The sequence below is a fragment of the Manis javanica genome, chromosome 2 (genome assembly GCF_040802235.1).
Source record: "Manis javanica isolate MJ-LG chromosome 2, MJ_LKY, whole genome shotgun sequence".
NCBI classification, from domain to species: Eukaryota; Metazoa; Chordata; class Mammalia; order Pholidota; family Manidae; genus Manis; species Manis javanica.
Genome location: NC_133157.1, coordinates 195,854,276 through 195,876,146, shown reverse-complemented (window position 1 = coordinate 195,876,146; position 21,871 = coordinate 195,854,276). Strand labels below are relative to the sequence as shown.

The following is a 21,871-nucleotide window of genomic DNA, read 5'->3' as shown; positions in this document are numbered from 1 at the left end:
AAGTTTGCTCAGGCAAAATATCTTAGTCAGTTTGTAGTTTTGATTTATTTGTTGTCTAATCCTGAGATGTTTTTCATGTGCATCCTACCTTACACAGTATATACAGTGATATCATCCCTTCAAAGACACTGATGGTATTTGGAAGGCCAATAACTGGCAGTCAAAGGGCAGGAATACTAGGACAGCAGTAGTTCTAGGGCTTCACTAGATGTCTCTTTTCTTTATTATCAAATAGTGCCAAAAGCTTACAAAGCAAGAATGCATCAAGGAACAAAGCATTAGTAAAACCATAGATGAGGTAGTTTTGCTAGATCAAGGACAGAACTTGTGAAGCCATTATCACTATAAATATTTATCTTCTCTTCCTTAATTTATTCTCCTTACACAGCCCAACTTCACAGGATTTATTCTACCACATATTTGGCATTTTAGTATTTTTAGTGTGGCTGTTACTAAAGTCAAAGAAGCCACACTGATTCTGGTTTTCCTGGTAATTTGTCCAGTTTTTCACATATCAGAATATCAGATAATTAATAGATCAATTAACAAACATCCTGTGATAGGTAAGGCATTGTACCATTGAGCTGAGCAATTCTAGCCTAGTGTTGGCATTTAACTGATACCTTTGTGACCAAACTTGTCCTAGTGTTAAAGCACTGTAGGATCACAGATGAATTCTAAACTTTCTAGAAAGTGTAACAATACAGACAATGAAAGTGAGGGTGGAGGATACATTCCAAAGGGATCATAATAGTAAAGTCATCTCAGCTTCCCTTGAAGATTAGTCTCCCTTTGCTTCCATATAATATGAAAATATGAATATATTATAATATGATAAATGTGAATAAATATGTATAAATATAAAATGTACATTTCTACTATAATATTACCTATATTCTAAATATTTCATCTGAGATCTAGACTGTGAGCTCCTCAAATCATATTTTTTTGTTTTCTTTGGTAAGAGTCTCTGTGCATGGCACATAGAAAGTTTTAGTGAATACTTGTTGCATAATAACCACATTTTGGGTAGGGACTGAACTGCACAGAAAACTACAAGCATCCCAGAACAGAGCTTGCTTTATTTGTGGAAGGATGTAATTCATTGTGTTTATGTGAGACCCACATAGGTCTGGAACTCATTAAAATACAATGGTTTAAAATGATCAGATTATAGGTGAACTATGTAATACTTAGCTTTTACTGTAGATGATTTTCATATCTTATGAAGCATTATTTGGGGAGTATCACAACATACCTACATTGGTGTGGAATAATTTGTTACTATCACATTTCCTTACTGTGTTATCAAATCAGGGTTCATTTGAAAGTAAAAGAAAGGTCTCTAGCCATTTAAGCAGAAAGGGATTTAATATGATAATTTGTTTTTTTAATGAAATTATTGGAGTGGGCTAAAGAGCGGGTTCTAGACTGAGTGGACAAGACAGCCTGCAAGAACAAGAAGCGAACAGCCCAATGGGGGCCCCCCTGCCACGGTCAGGAGGGCGGGAGGTCAGGACGTTGATGTTGGCTCCACAAAGCTTCCTTTTAAGAAAGCCTTTGAATTGCTCTCTGAAAATGGACTTGGACTTATTTCAGAGAAACCCAGTGACAATGCCTGCCTTCACAAATAGAAGCACAGAGAAGATGAGGAAAATGATTTCTGTGTCTCTCCCACTTCTCAAATTTCACCTGAATGCACCTAACTGACTACATCAAATCCACATGTAGAATGTTAATCACAAAACAGTTTAAGATAAAGTAAGCTGTATTTGTTCATTTGTTCTTTTAACTCCCTAGTCCTGGAAGGTGTATCCTATGAAATTTGGAATTGATAGTCAGTACTAATCCTCATCCCTACTTCATCTCATTAGTTAAAACAGGTCGTTGTCTAATAGTTTTCTTTGTTTTTTAAATTCCTTTCACACTTCTACTCTTTTTACCTACTCTCATTTCTTTCTTTGCATTCTCTGAGGCCTTGTTATATTACTGACATTTCTATGTTAAATTGTAATCTTTTTCTAGAAAATATATATATTTATATATTTATATACAACTTTTACCTGGTCTTCTAATCATATTTCCAACTCCCTTCCCCATGTGTATTATGCACATGCATATTATTCTATAAAATACATAATTTACATATTTTTAGGATCACCCTTTGTTTATATTGTACCTAATGGACTTATTTTCCTTCACATGAAATTTGAGGTAATTACTATGGTTAAAATTTGATAGCTGATCGGTTCATTTTGATATATGAATAATGTCTTCATCAAATTTAGAGCAAACTTAGAAATGTTTTCTGCTCCATTGAGAGGTATCCAGTTGTAAATCTTTTCTAAACAGAAAACAACTAATGCTAACTTTATAAACAGATCTACATTTACCTATAAGAACTTACTAAAAATTGCCTATTGTGTCCCATGTACTGTGTTAGGTGATAGGCCTGTAAAGATGAAATACACAAGCTTCATTGATGTACATACTTTCAGAAAAGTGGGGACAGGTACTTATAAATAGGTCATTTCAATTTGTGCTATTAGCATTTAGAGCAAACAGTAATGATTTGCTAAAAATGGGGGTACAGCAAAGGCTGCCTCAGGAAATGACACATTAGATAAGTCTTGAAAGATGAATAGGAATTTTCAAGGTGAAGTAGTAAAAAGTCTGAATTTAAAATATGTAAAATAAAATGACCTTTTGTTGTACAGTACTTTTCTCTTGCATTACTATATATATGACTGTCACCCTAGGTCACAAACCCATAGCCTCAAGGGTACTGGAACAAAAATTGTTAAGGTAGCAATGCAAAGAGAAGGAAATAGTTCAGCTGTTTGACTAACCAAGTGTGCTTTTGAGTTGAATTGAGAAGACAGCCTTGAAAGCCAGGCTTTGTCAAAAAGAAAAATGAATTTTCTCAGTTCTTTACTTCTTATGAAGCCTATCACTATAGAATTTCCTCCATAAATGTATAGAGGAGACATTCTTTCTACATGTGCAAATTAGGCCTCCAGGCTCACTACAATAAAGGAGGAGAAGAATTTGAAAAAGATAATAAAAAGCCTATAGCTAACAGCCTGAGGGATTATGGAAAGAAGTAAGACTGTAGAGGTTATTGCCCAAGAACAGGCTAAGGACACCTTCCCTGGTGTTGAGTTGGGTGAGGAAGTCTGCAAGCCATAAATGAATCCAGCTTTCTATTGAATATGGCGTGGGAGAAACTTCAGGCCCTATTTTTAGTTCCATACAGTCTGGACATGTATGGGAATACAGTAGCTCCTACCTTTCCCAGTGAATATATGCATAATTCCTTATGACTGATGGACAGCAGAGGTCCAAAATTAAAAAGCTGCAAAGCATAAATACCTTAACAGAATATGACCAGATCCCTTGGAAGCCAGAATTACTCTGGAAGTCCAGAACGGAATAATATTACCTAAAGATTCATCAGTCTAGGATAATATTTTAAGCCAGCTACTACTCTACATCAGCTACAACAGGACATCAGATCCAGGGCTTGCTGCCCTGTCAGTCTCCCTGTTGTAACACAAGGTCACCCCATTTTATAACCATTTTGAAAAGCAGGAGAATGTTAAAGAATGTTAAATATTTACATGAACCAACCACTTAAACTGTAAAGAAATTTGTTTAATAAAAAGTAACTGAGTTACCTAAAGAGATCACTTAAATTTTGGGATTGAACTATAATTGGTTTTCTCCCACTAACTTGACAAGCATTTTTATTGCCATTTGTTTTTCATCAAAATAATCTTTCACTGAGAATCCTGCTCTTCCAGACAAAACTACCTTTTTAGCTCACCTCGAGCTCGGAGTTTAAACCCTGAGAGTGTCCGTGGTGGTAGAGGTGAGCGGCACAGGCTCTGCCTTAAATTTTCTCTCCATTTTTCATCTGAAGCCTATAGCATCACTGACTTATACCAAGTCACAGATTTTACCTTCTAACCATAACTTCATTCTCTATCTGAGCTCAAAATCTCTTCTGTAGGCCAGCAAAGGTTCAAGGACCAAAGTTTCTCAATAATTGTTGTTTCTCCTATCTCTGTCCTCAGACCTCTGCACACAGCATTTCTCTCCTGCATCCCTGTCCCCTTGAATATCAAATCCACAGTTCAGATCTCCTTGGGTCTCTCATCCTTGGAGCAACAGATGGCAGAATAGAAAGCAGAAACATTCAATGCCTCTTGCAAAGCAAAAAGCTTTTTTCAAAAACTCTCAGCAAATATCTTATTGTAGGTCATGCCCTGTGTTGCCTTAGGCCTGGCCAATCCTAAAACAAATATTGTCAATGGGACAGGACTGTGATTAATTAGACTTATTAAAACCCACTTATGGAGCCAGGTGGATGTGAGATGATGGAGGGTCAAATATCATGTCCAAATTACAAGTGAACTTTGGACAGTTTACATTTGTCCTGAGGGAGAATGAATTACATGTGCACATTTGAGGTTCCCTTTTTATAAATTGTGAATCCTCCATGGTCAACCTATTAACAATATTCTTTCCTATACCTGCAGTTCTCAAAGTTTACCCCAGGACCATCTGCATCAGCATCGTTTCTGAACTTTATCAGAGAGGCACATTCTTGTACTCCACTCTAAGCAGACTGAATCAGAGACTCTGGGTGGAGCCCAACAGTAGGAGTTTTAATAAGTCCTCATAGTGATTCTCCTACCATTTGAGAACTATTACCCTAGGCTATGTTATTTTTGTTTTGTTTTGTTTTGTTTTTGCCTGGGCCAGCCTAATAAAATTAAGCCCTGGGGAGCGGTGAGTAGATTTCTGCAATACCACACTCAGGAGCAAGCATTGGTTCTGCTACTGAGAAAAAGTATATAAACATGGTCAGTATACTCCCCACCACCCAGACAGTTTCATAGCTGTAACCCTGAAGCTGGTTGAACCACTCAGCTGTGAGCTCTGGGCCCTCCTCTCCCCAACAGAAACGAGCAAGAGAAGCTCAGATTTTAGGGCTGAGTGAACAGATGAAGTTTTCCACTTGCAAGTAATACCAATGATATTTAAGTACAGGTTGGGCATGCATTTAATAGGGAGTGAAAATTTATATGAAAATTTTCCATCCTCTCAGTATCCTGAAATTTCCATTTCATTATGATTAAAATAAAAAGAGTTCATTTCCCTGAGAAGAGAATCTGAAAATCTGAAGAGCCTCCTAAAATGGTCCCCCCAAAAGATTAAATTAACTTCTCTGGAGTAGAGTTAAGTATGTTCTGTTCTAACTGATGTTTGAAATGAAGTTATAGACTTCCTATAATTTATAACGTTCTTTTTTAGATTAAATTCCAGAAATGATCTTGTAGCTCCACATACAATTTTGCACTCTGTTGCATTGGTAACCCTCATGACTTCTTAAGCTTTTATAAGCATTTACCCTTATTAACCTCAAACCTCTGATTCCATTGGACTATAAATACTGATGCTCATGAGAAAATACATTCAACTGAACATATTTTAAAGATCTTATTGGCTTTATTCAAAAATTAATGAATCTGACAACATCCAATCTAACAGACAGAAAGAATCACTGAGGAGCGTCACAGAATGAAAGTCTTTTCTAGGCAGAAGGGAGTAGGGACAAGGAAGTTTTACTAGGCAACAAAGCAGATTGGTTATACAAGTTTACTTTCTTTAGGGGATGGCCGTGATTTATCAGGCAGATTACCTAACTAATGCTGGTCAGGTGATTTCTGAATGACTGGTTTCAGATTTCATTTCTGGGAGAGCCAAAACTGTAATTAAGTCTCAGTGTGGTGATACAGAATTTGACATTAAGTGACTCCATTTTGGGCCTGTTGTCTTGTTTTTTAACATACTCCTATAAAATAAGGATGAAACATCTGTTATTGAAAACATGGGCAGTGTGGGTATCTATATGCATCTTAGTGTTGATGTATGACTTTAAATTTCCATATGCACATGAGAGTTCATAAAGCCAATAATAGCTATAGAGTATGCATTGATTTACACATAAAATTTATTCCTGAGGTATATATAAATCATGTAGATTTTTAAAGACCTTTTACTGTGTCTAATTTATAAATTAAATTTTGTCATATGTAGGTATAAGGTAAATACATGGTTCAATAATATCTGTGATTTCAGTCATTCACTGGGGATCTTGGGATGTATTCCCTGTAATAAGGGCAGACTTCTAGATATCCCAAATACACCTAGATGTTCTTTTAAAATTACATAGTCATTCATCTTACTAGTTGAGAAGAGTTAAAATGCAGATAACTTACTAGAAGTTACATAATGACTCAAATTTAAATTAAGATATACACTATTCACATATGGTCCTCTCCTGAAATTACTGAGATGAAAGCTCCCAGAGCCTGAAAGAAAGATAAAAACAATTAATTATATGAAGAAAACAGCTCTGAAGACCTAGTATTTTAGTTATTTTTTGTTTTCATATCTATCTCCAGTGCTCCAAAATGCCTGATTAAATGTTATGTTTATATCCTTTAGCAAACACATATTCCAATCCATCTAGGACATCCCTTCCCCCTAACCACCTAATGACTAACTCAACACATATGGGAGCTCAATACCTGTTTGTTTGATTGAAAGAGGTTGTGTGGATAGTCCCAGAACTAAACTCATAAAGGGCCAGTATTGTATCAACACTGTTATTTTTAAAACCAAAGTCACATTCTGCTCATTTGTTGCACCCTGGATTTTCTCAATGTAGTCTTTTTTACAATAATAAGAGCAGTTGGTTTTTCTTACTTGCTTTATAGATATACCTATACACAATTATAAGTTCTTTCACCATCTGTTAGATACAGTAAGAGCAAAAATGTTTAGAAGTTTTCGATGGTTGCTATTAGGCTGAAAGCAGTTATGGTTCTTTTGAAAGAAAAATACATTTACTTTGATTGATATTATAGTTCAAAAAATATTGATCTATCCTTGCTTGCAAACCCTTTTAAACAGGTAGTTATCAAGATTTAGACAAAAATCTATATCTCACTTTCTTCTTTCATTCAAGGTACTTCAAAGGAAAATATTTAAAGTATAGACAGATTAAGTGAGGTTGAAGTAAACAATGCTATGTTGAGTCTTCTTATAAAAAGGAATGCTTCCTGATACTTTCATTTCACTGCTGCATTATTAGACTATAAGTTCCTAAAGAAATAAGGTCATATATCTTTAATTGACTCTATATCATGTTGAGTTCATTTCACATGAGGTTAGTATGTTTGCCCTGTGTGGAGTATTTGTTGGGTGTGCATCATCAGAATGGTTTACCATGGCTTACATCTGCTTAGAATAAAGTCAAAGACCCTTCACATTGCTCATAGAATATCCATATCATCTCACTCACCTCTTACTTCCCACTCCTTACACCCTAACTACAGCTATATACTAAAATTTCTCCAAATATTGTTTTGAACTATTATCCCTTGGTCAAACTGTTCTCTACCTGAAATGTCACAAACTTCCACTTATCCCAAACCCACCCACCCTGCAAACCACATATATGTCTGCATATCTGCCCAATCTTAGTCTGTGTTTCATGTTTCAGAATCTTTTTGGCCTTTGTACTCCTCAGAGGAATTGTTCATTTTCTTCTGATGTCTCCCATATATGTTATTCTAAAGCTACATTATTTATCATACTTTTATGTATCTGTATAACTGTCTTTCCTAGGAGGCAGTAATAGATTAAGTCTTACCTTTACTCCCAACATTAAGGATAAAGTATAATTTCAAATCACTTCTTTCTTGAATGAACATCCTAATAGAATATTGAACGAACACAGCAATGAATGAATGTAGGAATAAGTAAGAAGACTGTACCTGAAAAAATGATTGATAATGATGCTCTCTGTAGTTAGCTGTTTCCTCAGTTCATGGCATCAACTGATTTGAGATTTTACAAAGACAATGCCCTTGAATTTATCCCTGGATTTCCTAATCTCAATCAGTCTGCCACATTATCCTTTCTTCACAGATGCTGTCCCAAACTAAAGGCAAATGTTAAGGAAGTCCTTCAAAGAAATTTGTAAACATAAACAATGGATCCGGTTTTAAGAATACTACTGGAGGGGCAGGTCGGAAGAGGAGTCACTTGTCACTTTGCATTTCATCTTTAAGATACCCCTTAAGTCAGAATACATAGGAAATGTATTTGTCTTCACAAATCTTCTTGGAGTTTTAAAATATTTGTATATTGTGGCATAGGTGTCTACCACAGCATAGTCCATTCTCTTCTCTTAAAAATGTGGGCCAACGAGTTAAAAAATAGATCCTGAATACACCTATTTTGCTGTTCTTATAGACTGCTTTTTAAGAGTCAGGGTTATGATGTACACCTTTTTGTGGCCATAGTTCCTAGCGTAGTTCTTGGTACGCAGTGGATGTTTAGCAAATATTGAACTGAAATGAATTGATTATACTTTTCAGTTTATAGGAGTAGTCTTTAGATTTACTGAACTAAGATACTTTATTATTATCACAAAGTATTTTTTTAATTGATTCTCTCCTGTCCCATTAAAATGTGTTGTACAATAAAATAAATGCATGTGCTAGGAAACTATTCTCATTGTAGTGTAGCTTCAATAAATATATTATTCATAATACTTGAAGTACCTACTTTTGTACATTATTCATTTTTTATTAAATTAGAGGATACATAGTCTTTTCCCTAGAAATAGCCTCAGTCTCATTCTTTTGTATTCCAACATTATCTCTTGTAAGAGAGAGAAAGCGGGTAGAGTTATAATTATTGAGAGGGTTCTTGCATAAAACCCCATAAAACCCATGGGCAGAAGAAAGCCTAATAAGCACTGGTTTGGAGGAAAATGCTATATAATTCAACTTCATAGGACCCATATCTATTTTAGTCCAGTCAGGCTGTGATAGTAAAATACCACAAATGGGTAGTTTATAAACCACAGAAATTTATCCCTCATAGTTCTTGAGACTGAAAGTCCAGAAGCAAGGTGCCAGCATGGTGAGCTTTTGGTGAGCCAGCTCCTCCAGGTTCATAGTTGGTACCTTCTCTTTATGTCCTCACTTGGTAGGGCAAGGGATCTCTCTAGAGCTTCTTTCATAAGAGCACTAATCCCATTTGTGAAGACTTTGCCCTCATGACCCACTCACCTCCTAAAGTGCCCCCCAGCACCATCATCTTTGCAATCTGAGGGGACACATGGAGACCACAGCACCTATGAAGGCTGGCACACTCCTTTCTTATGTACATAGACACTAACTCTAGTGGCGTCAGCTATCCTCTGCATTTGAGACCTGGGCACTGAAATAACAGAAAAAAAAATGGTTTTGTTGTAAATAAACCAATACAACCATAAAACAACACCACAGTAATGGCATATCAAACAATATCATATTTAGATCCAAAGAAAAGCACCTTGTTTTTATAATAAAGAGTTCCTAATTCTATTAAGCATATTAAGGTGTTCAATAATTTTTTGATGGAACATGAATGAAGGCTTTTTTTTTTTATCTTAAAGGAATGTGTAATTTAACTACTGGCTACAGATATACTTCTACACCAGCTCTGTGAAAAATGGTGAGCTTAGGGACTCGTGTCTCGGTGTATTTACCAGCATTCTAAGTTTTGAATATTTTTTATTAAATGGTTGTACCTAAACTGAAGCTTTATAAATGTCAGTGTTTTCATCTTGATTGTAAAATACTTTACACATTTATTATTGGAAATTTGTCCTTCATTATTTTGTCTGGGAAGTTACAGATTTCCTTCTTCAAATCTCTTTAAATGTTGACTATAGTTTCATTTGTCCGACGTGCTTGAAGGTGAGACCAAGTTTAACTCACAAGGTCTTTTCTAGCTGCATGATTCTGTATTTCACAACCTTTGTAAATCCCCTTGCTAAGGTAATGAGATTCCCAGGAGACTTCTTAACATTAAGAATCAGCAAAACTGCAAGTTTTACAGATCACTTTCTTTTAACCTACACAGTGTCTCTGTGAGGTATTTGAATTACAGTGTCAACTGTTGTCAAGTTAGAGATTGATCAGTGAGGATTTCTGTGTCACTTTAAGGGCAGATGTTAGTCTTTGGCTAGAAATCTGATTACATTTAAAATTAGAATTTATTACTTTAGACATTGAGGATCAAAGTTACTTGGTCACCTCCAAAAAAACAGATGCTGAAAGAGTAAGAGTCCTGGTCTACAAATTTCAGCCACTGTCGTTTAAACCTCTGTTTCCAATTTTGTTCTTAACTCACTACAGAAGAGCCCTCCTCACTGTTCTGCTTATATTTCTTCTGACCTTCCATCCTCATTTATTTAAGCACCTCTTCTCCAACTTCTGATTTCTTTGCTTCCACAGCAGGGCAGAAAAAGAGCAGAACCAGGTGCTACTTCCATGGGTGCCAACCTCTGACTCTGGGATGGATTCTCACTCTATTCTTTCCAAATTTAGTTGAGAAAGATGCACAGTATTTAGCTGACTCCCAGTGGAGGCAACATTAGTTAGAGAGATCCTAACTCCATTTTAAATTCTAAGAGACAAAAATCAAAAATATAAGATAATCCATTTTAAATTCTAAGAGACAAAAATCAAAAATATAAGATAATATAATCAAGTTTCAGTGGGATGCCAACTAAATTCTTTTTGCTATGTGAGATTTCAAAAGTATGTTACGTTGTAACATTCAAGGACACTGCAGGAAACAAATAGCACCTTCACCCTAAGTGTGTGCAGGGAAACAGAGCTTAAGGAAACTAACAAGAAGTTAACAAGAAGTTATATGGTATCCTTGCCAGTAACAGCAGGGAGCCATTATCACCTTCAGGAATCATCACCAGGGCTCTCTGAGGACAGCTGTATAGAGAAGGCAGCCTGACATAAGCTGGGCTTTCAGTAAAGGGACACGACAATCCCATGGTGATCAGTCAGAAGAGTTAGCAGAAAAATAACTTGCTGCACTCTCTTACCAACCTCCTCACCCTGTCTCCTGCCAGTACCACCTCTTTCTGACTCCATGGTGCACACAGTGAATGTTGGGTAGCACAGGATCCTGGGTACCATGGGTCCACGTGGGTCAGCCTTTACTCTCAACTCAAGGGTAAAAAGAAAGGCAGAATGATTCCAGAGGGGTAATGATCCAGCATTCACATCCTACAATTGCATGGCAACTATAAAATTTAAATTATTCAAGACATAACTGAAATGTGTCATTCTGTAATTTTCTATGTATATGTAGTTCTCTGTAACTACAAGAATATGTGATTACTTAATATTGCTTACCAACAGAACCACCTACTTTTTGTGCTCTTACTGCCTTCCTTCCTTCTTTATATATTCCGCAACTATTTCTTGACTATTACCAGGCTGAGTAGGTGTGTAGTGCTTAAGGATTCATATTTTGGAACCACAACCCCTGTTCAAGTTACAGCTCTGCCCCTTAGAATTTGTGTGATTTTAGGAAATTTACTCACCTCTTTGGGTCCTGATAAGGCTGTGTCAGGAGTAAGTTTAACAGATGCTTAGAACTTTGCCTGACACGTGTGTGTGTCTATGATAATTTATATTATTAAATATATTAATATTAAATATGTAAATGTTTGTAGTTACAATGTATATAGGTACTTGCATTGCAAAGGTAATTTAAAGCCCAGGGGAAGAGACAGATGAGTAAATAAATAATTATAGTAAAATGTATGAGACAATATAAGACTGTCCTATGGTTCAAAGCTGACTTTCCAAAGAAGCCCAAAGAAAAAAGCAATTAACTTCTTCAAACTCAGGGCAGTCTTCAGGTAAAGAGGCATAATTTGACCTTGAGAAGTGCATAGGAATTTCCCCAGATTTTACATACTGGAAGGATGTCTTCTTTCCAGTCAGAGAAGATGGCACACCAAAGGTCATGTTGGTATGAAAGGGAACAGTGAGTGTCAACATTCCTGACCCTTTGGTGTCTTATAGGAAAATGGTGGGAAACAGGACTTTAGAGGCAGGAAAGGTTTAAATCATGAAGGCCTTCCATGGCAAGGAATTTGACAGAGATCTGAACAGTTTTAAAATTGCCCTGGTACCATACAGTGGTGGGATTAGTGTGCTGCTGAAGCATTCAAGACAAAAACCTCTCTTAAAATTAATGTTGCTATCTTTTCTTTTTCAATACTAGAATCAAGTTTATCTGTCTCTTTTCTTTAATTATTCCAGGTCCTGGCTCTCAGTATTCTCTATATCCTTTCTCTTAAGCAGCATGGAATAGTAGAAAATAGTATGGTCATTGGAGACACTTGGGTGCCATGTAGAATCTAATTTGAGCTATTTCTACACATAGGAGTTTGGCCAAGCTCGCAGAACCAAATTTTTTCATCTCTTAAGCTAGAATAATAGTGCCTTGCTCTCACTGATGCAGTAAGAAATATATGTTTAAAGCAGTTATAGTATTTAGAAAATTTCTTGTCATAAAATAGTCACTCACTTGTGGCAGACAATATTTTTATATTTCTGAAAGTCACATCTATGTTTACTACCTTTAGATAGCCCAGTCACTTACCTTGTCTGCTAATCGTTTGCCAGTGATAAGTCACTTGTCTCAGCTTTGATTGCCTTGAAAACAGAGGCTGGGGCAAAGCATATGGACCAACACCTTACAGGGCAGGGCGGTAGTACAATTTAAGACAGGAAAAATGAGGAAAAAAGAGATATAACAGGGAAACAGGGGACTCAAATATAAGGTGGTATGTTATTGAGTGTTGCTGAGCTGAGCACAGCCTTACAAGAAACACAGCTGCATTTTTGGTCATATGGGCCAAGTAGACCAGTTGTGCTATGGAACCATCTGTTTTGGTGGAGGAGGCATGAACAATTCATCTGCTGGTCCCTTTCCCATCTCCTGCCTCTTGCTGGTTATCCTGCAGGTATTAAGTCCATTCTGGTTCATCCCTCAGGCATTAAATCTCTACAATTCCAGGTAGTATTGAAGCTCTTTAGGGAAGCAGTTGGGGAGGATCAAATTTCTGGCAACAGTGGAGTCACATCTGGGTTCTGGAGCTGCTATAGATTTTGCTGCAATGGACAAGGTAAAGTGGGCTGTGTCGTGTTTGCTCCATGCTGCAAACCGGCAGGGGCCTCAGACAGCTGATAATATTAGCCAAAAGAAGTGGTCATGTCACTTTTCTACATTCCATTCACTCAAGCTAATCATTCATGCTGACCAAAAAATAATCAAAGAGAGTAGAATTTGACTCCTTCTTTGGATAAGAGGAACATTAAAAAGTTTTTAGACATGATTTAAAACCACCACAGAACCATTTGAAAGCAAGATGCAAACATAATGCCTCATCACTCCCAGATACTCAATTAGAATTTCACCAAAACAGACTCTCTTACCTACCACAAAATAACCATCCAATTTAAAAAATCAGCATTGATACAGCACTACCAAATAATTCATAGACCCCAATCAAATGTCATTAACTCTCCATAATTGTCTCTTTTTCCTTCTTTGTCCAGGATTCAACTCATGAAACTATTGCATTTATGTGTCATATTTCTTTCATTTCCTTCGATCTAGAAGAGTTCCTCAGGTTTTTCCTGACATGACTTTGATGGTTTTAAAGAGAGCAGGTCTTTTGTTCTGCAATATGTCGTTCAGTTTGGATCCACCTGATCTTTCCTCATATCCAGACATAGACTAGACATTCTTGACAGGGGTACCGCAGAAGTGATGCTCATGTGTCAGTGCACCACATCAGGAGGCCAACAATACCAGTATATCCCACACTGGTTAGGGGATCCTTGATCACCTCATAAAATAAGTGTGTCTTCTGAATTTCTCCATGATAACGTCACCATTTCACCTCTGTGGTTGATAGGTATTTCTCAGAGAGGTAGTCCAAGACTATTGTCATTATCTTGTTTTTGATCATTCATTCAGAATCCAAAATCACTGTGATGGCTACCAAATGTTGACTTTCTATTTTCATTAGTTCTTTATTTTTTTAAACTGTCATTCTACATGGAGACATAATTTTCTTTTCTCCTCCATTTACTTATATCAGTGTGTACTTATGCATTTAAATTTTTTCAATCAGTTGTAACCTGTCATTGTCATCAACATTTTGATCAACAGAATATTCTGCCCAGAATGGCTAGTGGAACCCTGTCAGGCTGATCTCTATGTCTCTATGTCCTTTTGATATGTCCCCAACATTCTTTTCTTTTCTTTTTTTTTGGACACAACAGAGTGTCCCAGACTCATCTTGTATTGTTCTTTGTCCAACTTTGAAAGCAGCTTTTCTGGTATCTGTTGGTGAAGAAAGGTGTTTAGGAGCCAAACTCTGGGTATTCAGTGTGTTTGTTGTTACAGGGATTTATTACTTTAGGACTCTTGGTAGATAGAACAAGAAAATATGTCTTCATACAGATACGTACATATGCATGTATATTTGACATGATACATTCATCTCTATCTATATCTATATTTTAAACATGACTGCACCCCAGTTCCTCCAATTTTAGTTCAGTTCCTCAGGTCTTTTATAGCCTTCTCTTTTTTCACATACATTTTTGCTAATGAGAAGTCTAGCTGCCCTTATCCTCAAAATACTTATGATTTTCACAATCTCATCATATATACTTAATCTCCCAACATTACTGGTTGCCTGCTTGGCCTCCAAACATACCATCACCCACCTGACCTCACTACCTCCTCAACTCTTAGTGCCACCATTACTGTATCAGCTATAGGCTAAATATTTGTGTCCCACTGAAATTCATGTATTGAAACCTAATACCCAATGTGATGGATTTGGATGTGAGGCCTTTGGGAGGTGATGGGGTCATGATAGTACAGCTCTGTGAATGGAACCAGTACCCCAGAGAGCTCCCTTACCTCTTCCACTATGTGAGCACACAGCTGTAGGGAAGGAAAACTTCCCTTCTTCCCTTCTAGGTTCTTTGGCTGGTCTAATAATTAAATTGACAGAAGACAGATTAGAGGAGAAAACCAAATTAATTTAATTTAATCTTTATGGAAACCTCAAAGATATAAGGCTCTCCAACAGTCAGGCAATTAAGGTTATATTCCACCCTTTCCCAGGAGAAATTTTTAGAAGTCTCAGACTTCAAAAGGCACAAAGAAAATTTATGGGAAGATGGAAAGAGCAAATGTTTGGTAATCAAATATTGGCCATGCCTTCAGAGACAATGGACACACAGAGCTTGAAAGCTCATACTTTTTATAGTTATTTCTGTTGATAGCTTTCTTCCTAGACCAGGCCCTCTATCTAAATGTGTTTAGGCAGTTGAAGGGGAGGAAAAAAGCTCCTCCTGAGTCTCCTGGGTCCTGATTGTCTTCAGCTCAAAACAATCCATACATCAAAGTGACATACTCAGGGGTGGCCTGCCTGAAACCCATCACAGTGAAAAGGCAGCTGTCTATGAACTAGAAAATGGGCTCTGTCCAGACAACAGGTCTGCTGGCTTCTTGATCTTGGAATTTCCAGCCTCCAGAACTGTGAGAAACAGATTGTCTGTTGTGTGTAAACTACCTAGTCTATGGCCTTCTATTATAGGAGCCCCAATGGAGTCAGCCTCCTAATCCCAAAGAAGCCACCACCTATGGAAGGAATGGGAAGCAAGAAAAGTATGTCTATTTGATACTGCTCTTCTCCTTCCACCTGGTAAACCTTTCCTTCCTTACTCTTACCTGTTTCACTCAATAAGAACCCCAAGAGAGCTCAAGGGGCAGCTCTTCTGTGATGCCTTTAACTGTTTGCCCATCTACATCTCCAAAGGAACTTAGCTAAACCTTTGTGCTTTTATTGACAGGCAAGGCCACATCTTACTTTTCTTGGCTTTAGTGCCTAGTATTATTTTGATCCATATTAGAAACTGGCTAAACATTCATAAAATGAGTAATTAAAAAAGGAAAATTCTTCCACAATAGCTTGGTAATTAACATTTCAAATTCAGACAGACCTAGCTTTACTATTCACAGGTTATGTGAACTTGGGAAGGTTTGTATCTCAGTTTGTTTGGGCTACTATAACAAAAACACCGTAGACTACGTGGGTTAAAGACAACAAACACAATGGTCTGGACAATAGGAAGGCCAAGATGCAGGCACCAGCAGAGTCAGGCCTGCTGAAAGCCTGTTTCCTAGTTCAGAGATGGGTGTCTTTCCCCTCTGTCCTCACATGGCAAATGCATCAGGGGAGCTTTTAAAGGTCTCCTTTATGAGAGCTTCACCTTTCGTGACCTAATCACCTCCCAAAGACTCCACCTCCAAATATCAGCACATTGGGGATTAGGTTTCAGCATATGCATGTTGGGGAGATACAAGTATTCCATCTGTATCATTATTTAACTTCTCTGACCTTCAGTTTTCTCATCCATAAATGGAGATGACAATAGTTCCCTCATAGGATTGTTATATATTAATTCCATAAAGTTGTAATTAGTATTAGTTACCAATTAATGTTTTCAAAAAATGTTTTTACAGTGCCAGTACTATTTTAATGCTGAAAAAATGATAGCTGCTATCATTAATAATTGTTCTTTGTGCGTAATCTCTACTATGGCACTCATCTGTTGCATATTAATTATTTGTTGAGGCATCAGTTTTGTTTCCTGGGTAGAAAAGTTTTTCAAAGGCAGTGATATATAATAGGTATACATTTATTTTACTTACTGCATATTGCTTTTCAGTCTCAGAAACTGTTGCTTCAAAATTACACCCTTATTTGAAAATATATCCTTGATTTTAAAGAATGTAGTATTAAAGGAGCAAAGAAAAGTATGGTTTCAAAATAGTAGAGTAAGCATTTAGTCTCAATCCTGACCCAAAGATGATAGAAAACGTATTAAAAAATACTCTGATGCTTCAGAAGAGAAAGGAAAATATATCACTTGTTATGAGACTGTAAGGGATCCCTAAGATAAATAAATATAAATAAGCATATAAAGGTATATGTGAAATATAGAGGTCTGCTGAGATTTTCATGAACCAGTGCCACTGTGGAGGCTGTTGCTGCAGTTTCTGCACAGGAATCCGTTGTGCTTTGGGCAGAAACCTCCAGGGAAGAGGTCACGGGCAGTCCTGAGAAACTGAAGAGAAAGCCACAGAGTGAAATATTTCAGCTGCAGAGCCAAATGCCCAGAAAAGGAATGTGAGTCCAAGGTAGTTATCAAGAGGAAGGTCTCCCCAACTCAGGATGCAGACCACACAAGGGGACTGTGTCACAGATCAGTAAAGGGAAGAGGTTACACCCAGAAGTACAAAGTGATTTTGATGTTAGAAAAAATAAGGCTGAAGGTGATGATGGGGATTACAGGACCTGCATAGTTACAGAGTAACAAGCCAACAGGAACATGTCTCTGAAAGCTTGTTCCAACCACCAGGTTTGTTCTCTGCCAAAGCACTTCCTCCTGCACCTCTCATCATAGGCTTAACAACTATTATGATTAACCACATGTATTTTCAAATATTCTGCCTTGGAAAAAAATGTAACAGTATTCTCTAAGTACACTTCTGCTTATACTCACGGAAACAGAATTAAAAGAACAATTAGAAAATAATTTTAGATAATTATACTGGATATACTTACAAAATAAAGGTGAAAACTGTATCCATGAAAAAATAATAGGAGGTTATGAAGCAACAAAATATAATAATCATTAAATATTAGGAAATGACAACATAATTTTTCAGTGTATAGGCTGAACTGGGATCAGATAAAAGTGCACAGTAAGTCAATTTATAATACATATATACACATATGTATTTACATATATATAATTCTTCTAGAATGCATAATACAGAATTTTAAAACTGAAAATTTGTAAGACTGAGCAATATGAAGGCTAATTCCCAAAGTCTCAACATTCAATGTAAAGGAATTCCAGAGAGATGACAGCATGTGAGAAACAATATTTTAAAAGAAATACTTGTACCAATTTCCTAGAATTGAAAAAAAAAGAAAAATATTGCAAGTTACTTGACAGAAGGAATCTATCAAGCACCAAGTTAAAAAAAAAAAAGATTTGAAAACCCGTACCTAGGTAGATGATAGTGACATTTAAGAGCAGCAAGTCTAGAAAGGGACCCCAACATTTCCGGCAGTGAAGTAGAGGAAGCAGGGTACGGATTAATTATAAGAAAGTTAAGATTTAAATTTGGTGTCATATTTCTTATCAGGAATACTGGGTGGATGAAAAAACAGGGAGAAACGTCTTAAAAATCCTGAGGGAAAATAATTTTGAATTAAAATTCTAAGCCTTGCCAACTACCATTCTATACTGAGGACAAAATAATTTTCAGATGAAGAACTTAAGCTTTCAGTAAGAGAAACTATCTCAATAAGTATAAGAGCAATGTAATTGTGTGACTCTAACAACACTGTCTTCCCACCATCACCTAGCACTTAAGGCCCATTACTTCCAACTCAACGTTTTCTCCTCATAGCATGTATCATCTTCTAAAATAAGATGTTATTAATTTATTGTGTTTTATTTGTGAGTTACCAATAGAATATACTCTACCAGAGTGCAGGAATCATTATCTACTTATTGCCTGATCTTGTACCACATATCTAAACATAATCTGCTACATCATAGGTGCTCAAATAAATATTTGCTGAATAAGTTGAATGACTGAATGGTGGTTTAAAATACGTGAGATGAATTTGATTCAACTATAAGTAAATGTGGTGAAATCCACACTCTGTCTGGAATTCTAACATACAGTTCCTTTAGAAATTGTCGGAGAGGGTAGACAAAAAATAATTAAAGGCATAAAGAATTTCAATTTGACAACTATAACAAAGTGAATTGAATGCTTTACTGATTTATCCACTGTGGGACCTTCTATTGAATATTAAAGCAATAACATTAGAAATCAACAGCAGATTGATGACACTCACCCATAAATTTATAAGTCCCTTGAAAAGTAAGAAATGTCTTCGGATGCTGCAGAAAATACATGTTTGTATATAAGAGTGTATATATTTATGTATGTAGTACTGACAGGAAATCTAAATCTTGCCATAATTGTTCTATTAAGCACAACTTCGTTAGCCCTAAGGACCTCAATTTCCCCATCTACAAAATGAGAGAAGTACAATAATTGTTCTTATAAAGATCATTTCATCAAATCACATCCATAAGAATGGCAAAAGAAAAATTAAGATTGGAGAACATGTTCACTTTTTTACACTGAAATATCTCAGCTATAGAGAGTATATGTCTACTAAACCACTTGTATGACTATCATAAACCTGAAACCCTTGGATGGTGACTTTTGTCTTCTATTTTTGCAGAAATTGAAAAAGAAAGTTGTGGCGATCCTGGTACACCCTTATATGGAATTAGAGAAGGCGATGGATTTTCTAATCGTGATGTTTTAAGGTTTGAATGCCAGTTTGGGTTTGAATTAATTGGAGAGAAATCCATTGTTTGTCAAGAGAATAACCAATGGTCTGCAAACATACCCATCTGTATCTGTGAGTACCAAATGCTTTGCTTCCAGATAGCATATGTTACCCTGTCCTTGCATATAATTGCTTTTGTAATTAATTGCAAAGATCTGGAACCATGTAATTATTTTTGAATGAACAGCACTTTGTGATACTATCTTTAACAAGTGTGCTTATGCCAAATTATAAATTTCATTATAGATTTAAATAAAGTTAACATAGTTCACTTGGTAATTGCAAAGTATATGTTACATGTGTTCTCATAATACTTTATGGGTGGCATTTTATACTTTATAGATAGCATACTTCTTGGGAATTACATCTCAGCTAATTCTAACAGCCTCATTTATTTTAGCAATATATAGTATATATGCTTATCTGCAATCAAAAGCACTTAAAATCTTTAAAGTTTATATTCTGTGTTTAATGCATTAACTTATTTTTGCTTGTAGGTGCTCATACTAATCCATACTCATGTGACATTTATTTATATTACACAGAATAAAATTAATTAATGTTTATGATATACAGTATGGATTAAAAGACTGCATCTCTCCAAATATATTAAAACATTTTAATTCAACTACAACAAAAATATAATTTGTATTAACTGTTATTGTATTTTTGATTCAATTAAATCCTATCTTCATTACTGACAAATACAACTTAGGTGTGAGCTCAATACTGGAAATTTTGCATTTTATTTTTTAATAGTCACAATTGACAACATATAAGCCAATAATCAAAAAAGTAAAAATACTTTTCTGGTTTTCAAATATCAGTATCCAACTTACAATGATTGTGTCCTCATTTGTGAAATCCTTTATTCCGTACAAAGGCATTAGCACAAATTTTACTTTAAAATTTAACTGGTTTAGAAAAGAATAAATCACATTTTCCAAGATCTACATTTTATCTGAATCATATGCTGCAAAATAGATATTTTTCTTTATTGAAAATGTTGAATATTTAACATTCTTAAGGAAATAACTGAGAACTTTTAAAGTGACTACAGGCCAACTATTTTCTAATATATGTATTGCTTAGATTTAAAAAAAAGGACAGAAAATAGCAAGTAAGCATTACTGTTTTACATTCAGTATTCTGGATTCATATTGCCATGATAATTAATCTTACATTGCAGCAAAGTGGGTATTTTTAGAATGTGGCAGAAATTTCTCCAGTTCAAATATATTTTGCCTGCTCTTTAGGAATTCTAGAAGAGGAAGAATGCACAGACCCCCTTAACAGAACTCTCTCCAGTTTAGGACCTGTGCTCATCCCTAACCCAGATCACTTTGTGAAGTTCCTATCATGAAAGAAGAAAATACATTAGGAGAGTCAGCTTTGATTCCATTAGCATTATCTAAAGCTTAGCAATACTTCAGAAGAGGTTAATCAAAGATCTTTACTTTTTGGTGTTCTTCCAAGGAGACAGTGTTGGTGAATTATTGGAGAATCTCTTAATGTCATATATCACATTAAAAATGAAAATGTTATTAATGCATCTTAATATATACTAAAATGTATTTAATAAGATATTTAAAATATAGCTTATATACATGAATGTAAAAACTCTTGAAAAACCTAGGGAGTACTTTTAACTATTCTAAAAAGAATTAATACCTACAACTTGATATATGATAAAGATGTAGTAGTAGTTTCCTTATATACCAATAATAGATAATTTGAAGATATAATTGAAAGTATATTCAGAAAAAATAAAATTACCATTTAAAATACCTGAAAATAATCTTTACAAAAATCCAAATAACTCATAAGAAATTTATAATCTTTCTGAGAAAAGGAAATTTATGAAAAAGGAAAATATAAATGTTATGTTCCTGAATGAGAAGACATCATATTAAATATGATAATTACGTAGAAAATTCTTTGAAATTTCAACAAAAGTCCTTAGATACTTTCTTTGGGTACTTCACCTAATGTAATAACACACAGAAGGTAAAAAATAAGCAATAAAAGAGATGTGAGAATTTTTTAAAGCAAAGTGCTTATGTGGATACTAAAGCATAATATTAAGTTATCACCATAAAATTAGCATGTACTCATGGAAATATAATATTGAGCCAATATAATTATATATTCTATATATCCTCGAATATAATAAAGGGTTTAGAGTATTATATAGCTATCTACCTATCTATCTGATAAAGGAGATTAGCATAGTAGATTTTGGTCAGGTTTTAGGCCACATGAAGGATCATTTAAATCAGAGATTGGCAAAATAAGGCATATGTGCCAAATCTAGCCTGAAGGGTAGTTCTGTAAATAAAGTTTTGTTGGAACATAACCATGTACTTTCATTCCCCTATTGTCATGGCTGCTTTCCTGCTACAGGGGCAAAGTTAAGTAGTTGTAAAGAGTCCACGTGACTTACCT

The 21,871-nt window shown here is 35.6% G+C and overlaps 1 protein-coding gene across 5 annotated transcripts in view; it reads left to right on the top strand.

The window, feature by feature from the left end:
* Positions 1–21,871, top strand: part of CSMD3 (CUB and Sushi multiple domains 3) — a 1,174,595-nt gene that overhangs the window by 741,363 nt on the left and 411,361 nt on the right. For all 5 annotated transcript variants that reach the window (XM_073229983.1, XM_073229982.1, XM_073229981.1 and 2 more), the window contains one exon: positions 19,316–19,498. In XM_073229983.1, the coding sequence (XP_073086084.1) occupies positions 19,316–19,498 (183 nt within the window). The remainder of the gene's footprint in view (positions 1–19,315; positions 19,499–21,871) is intronic.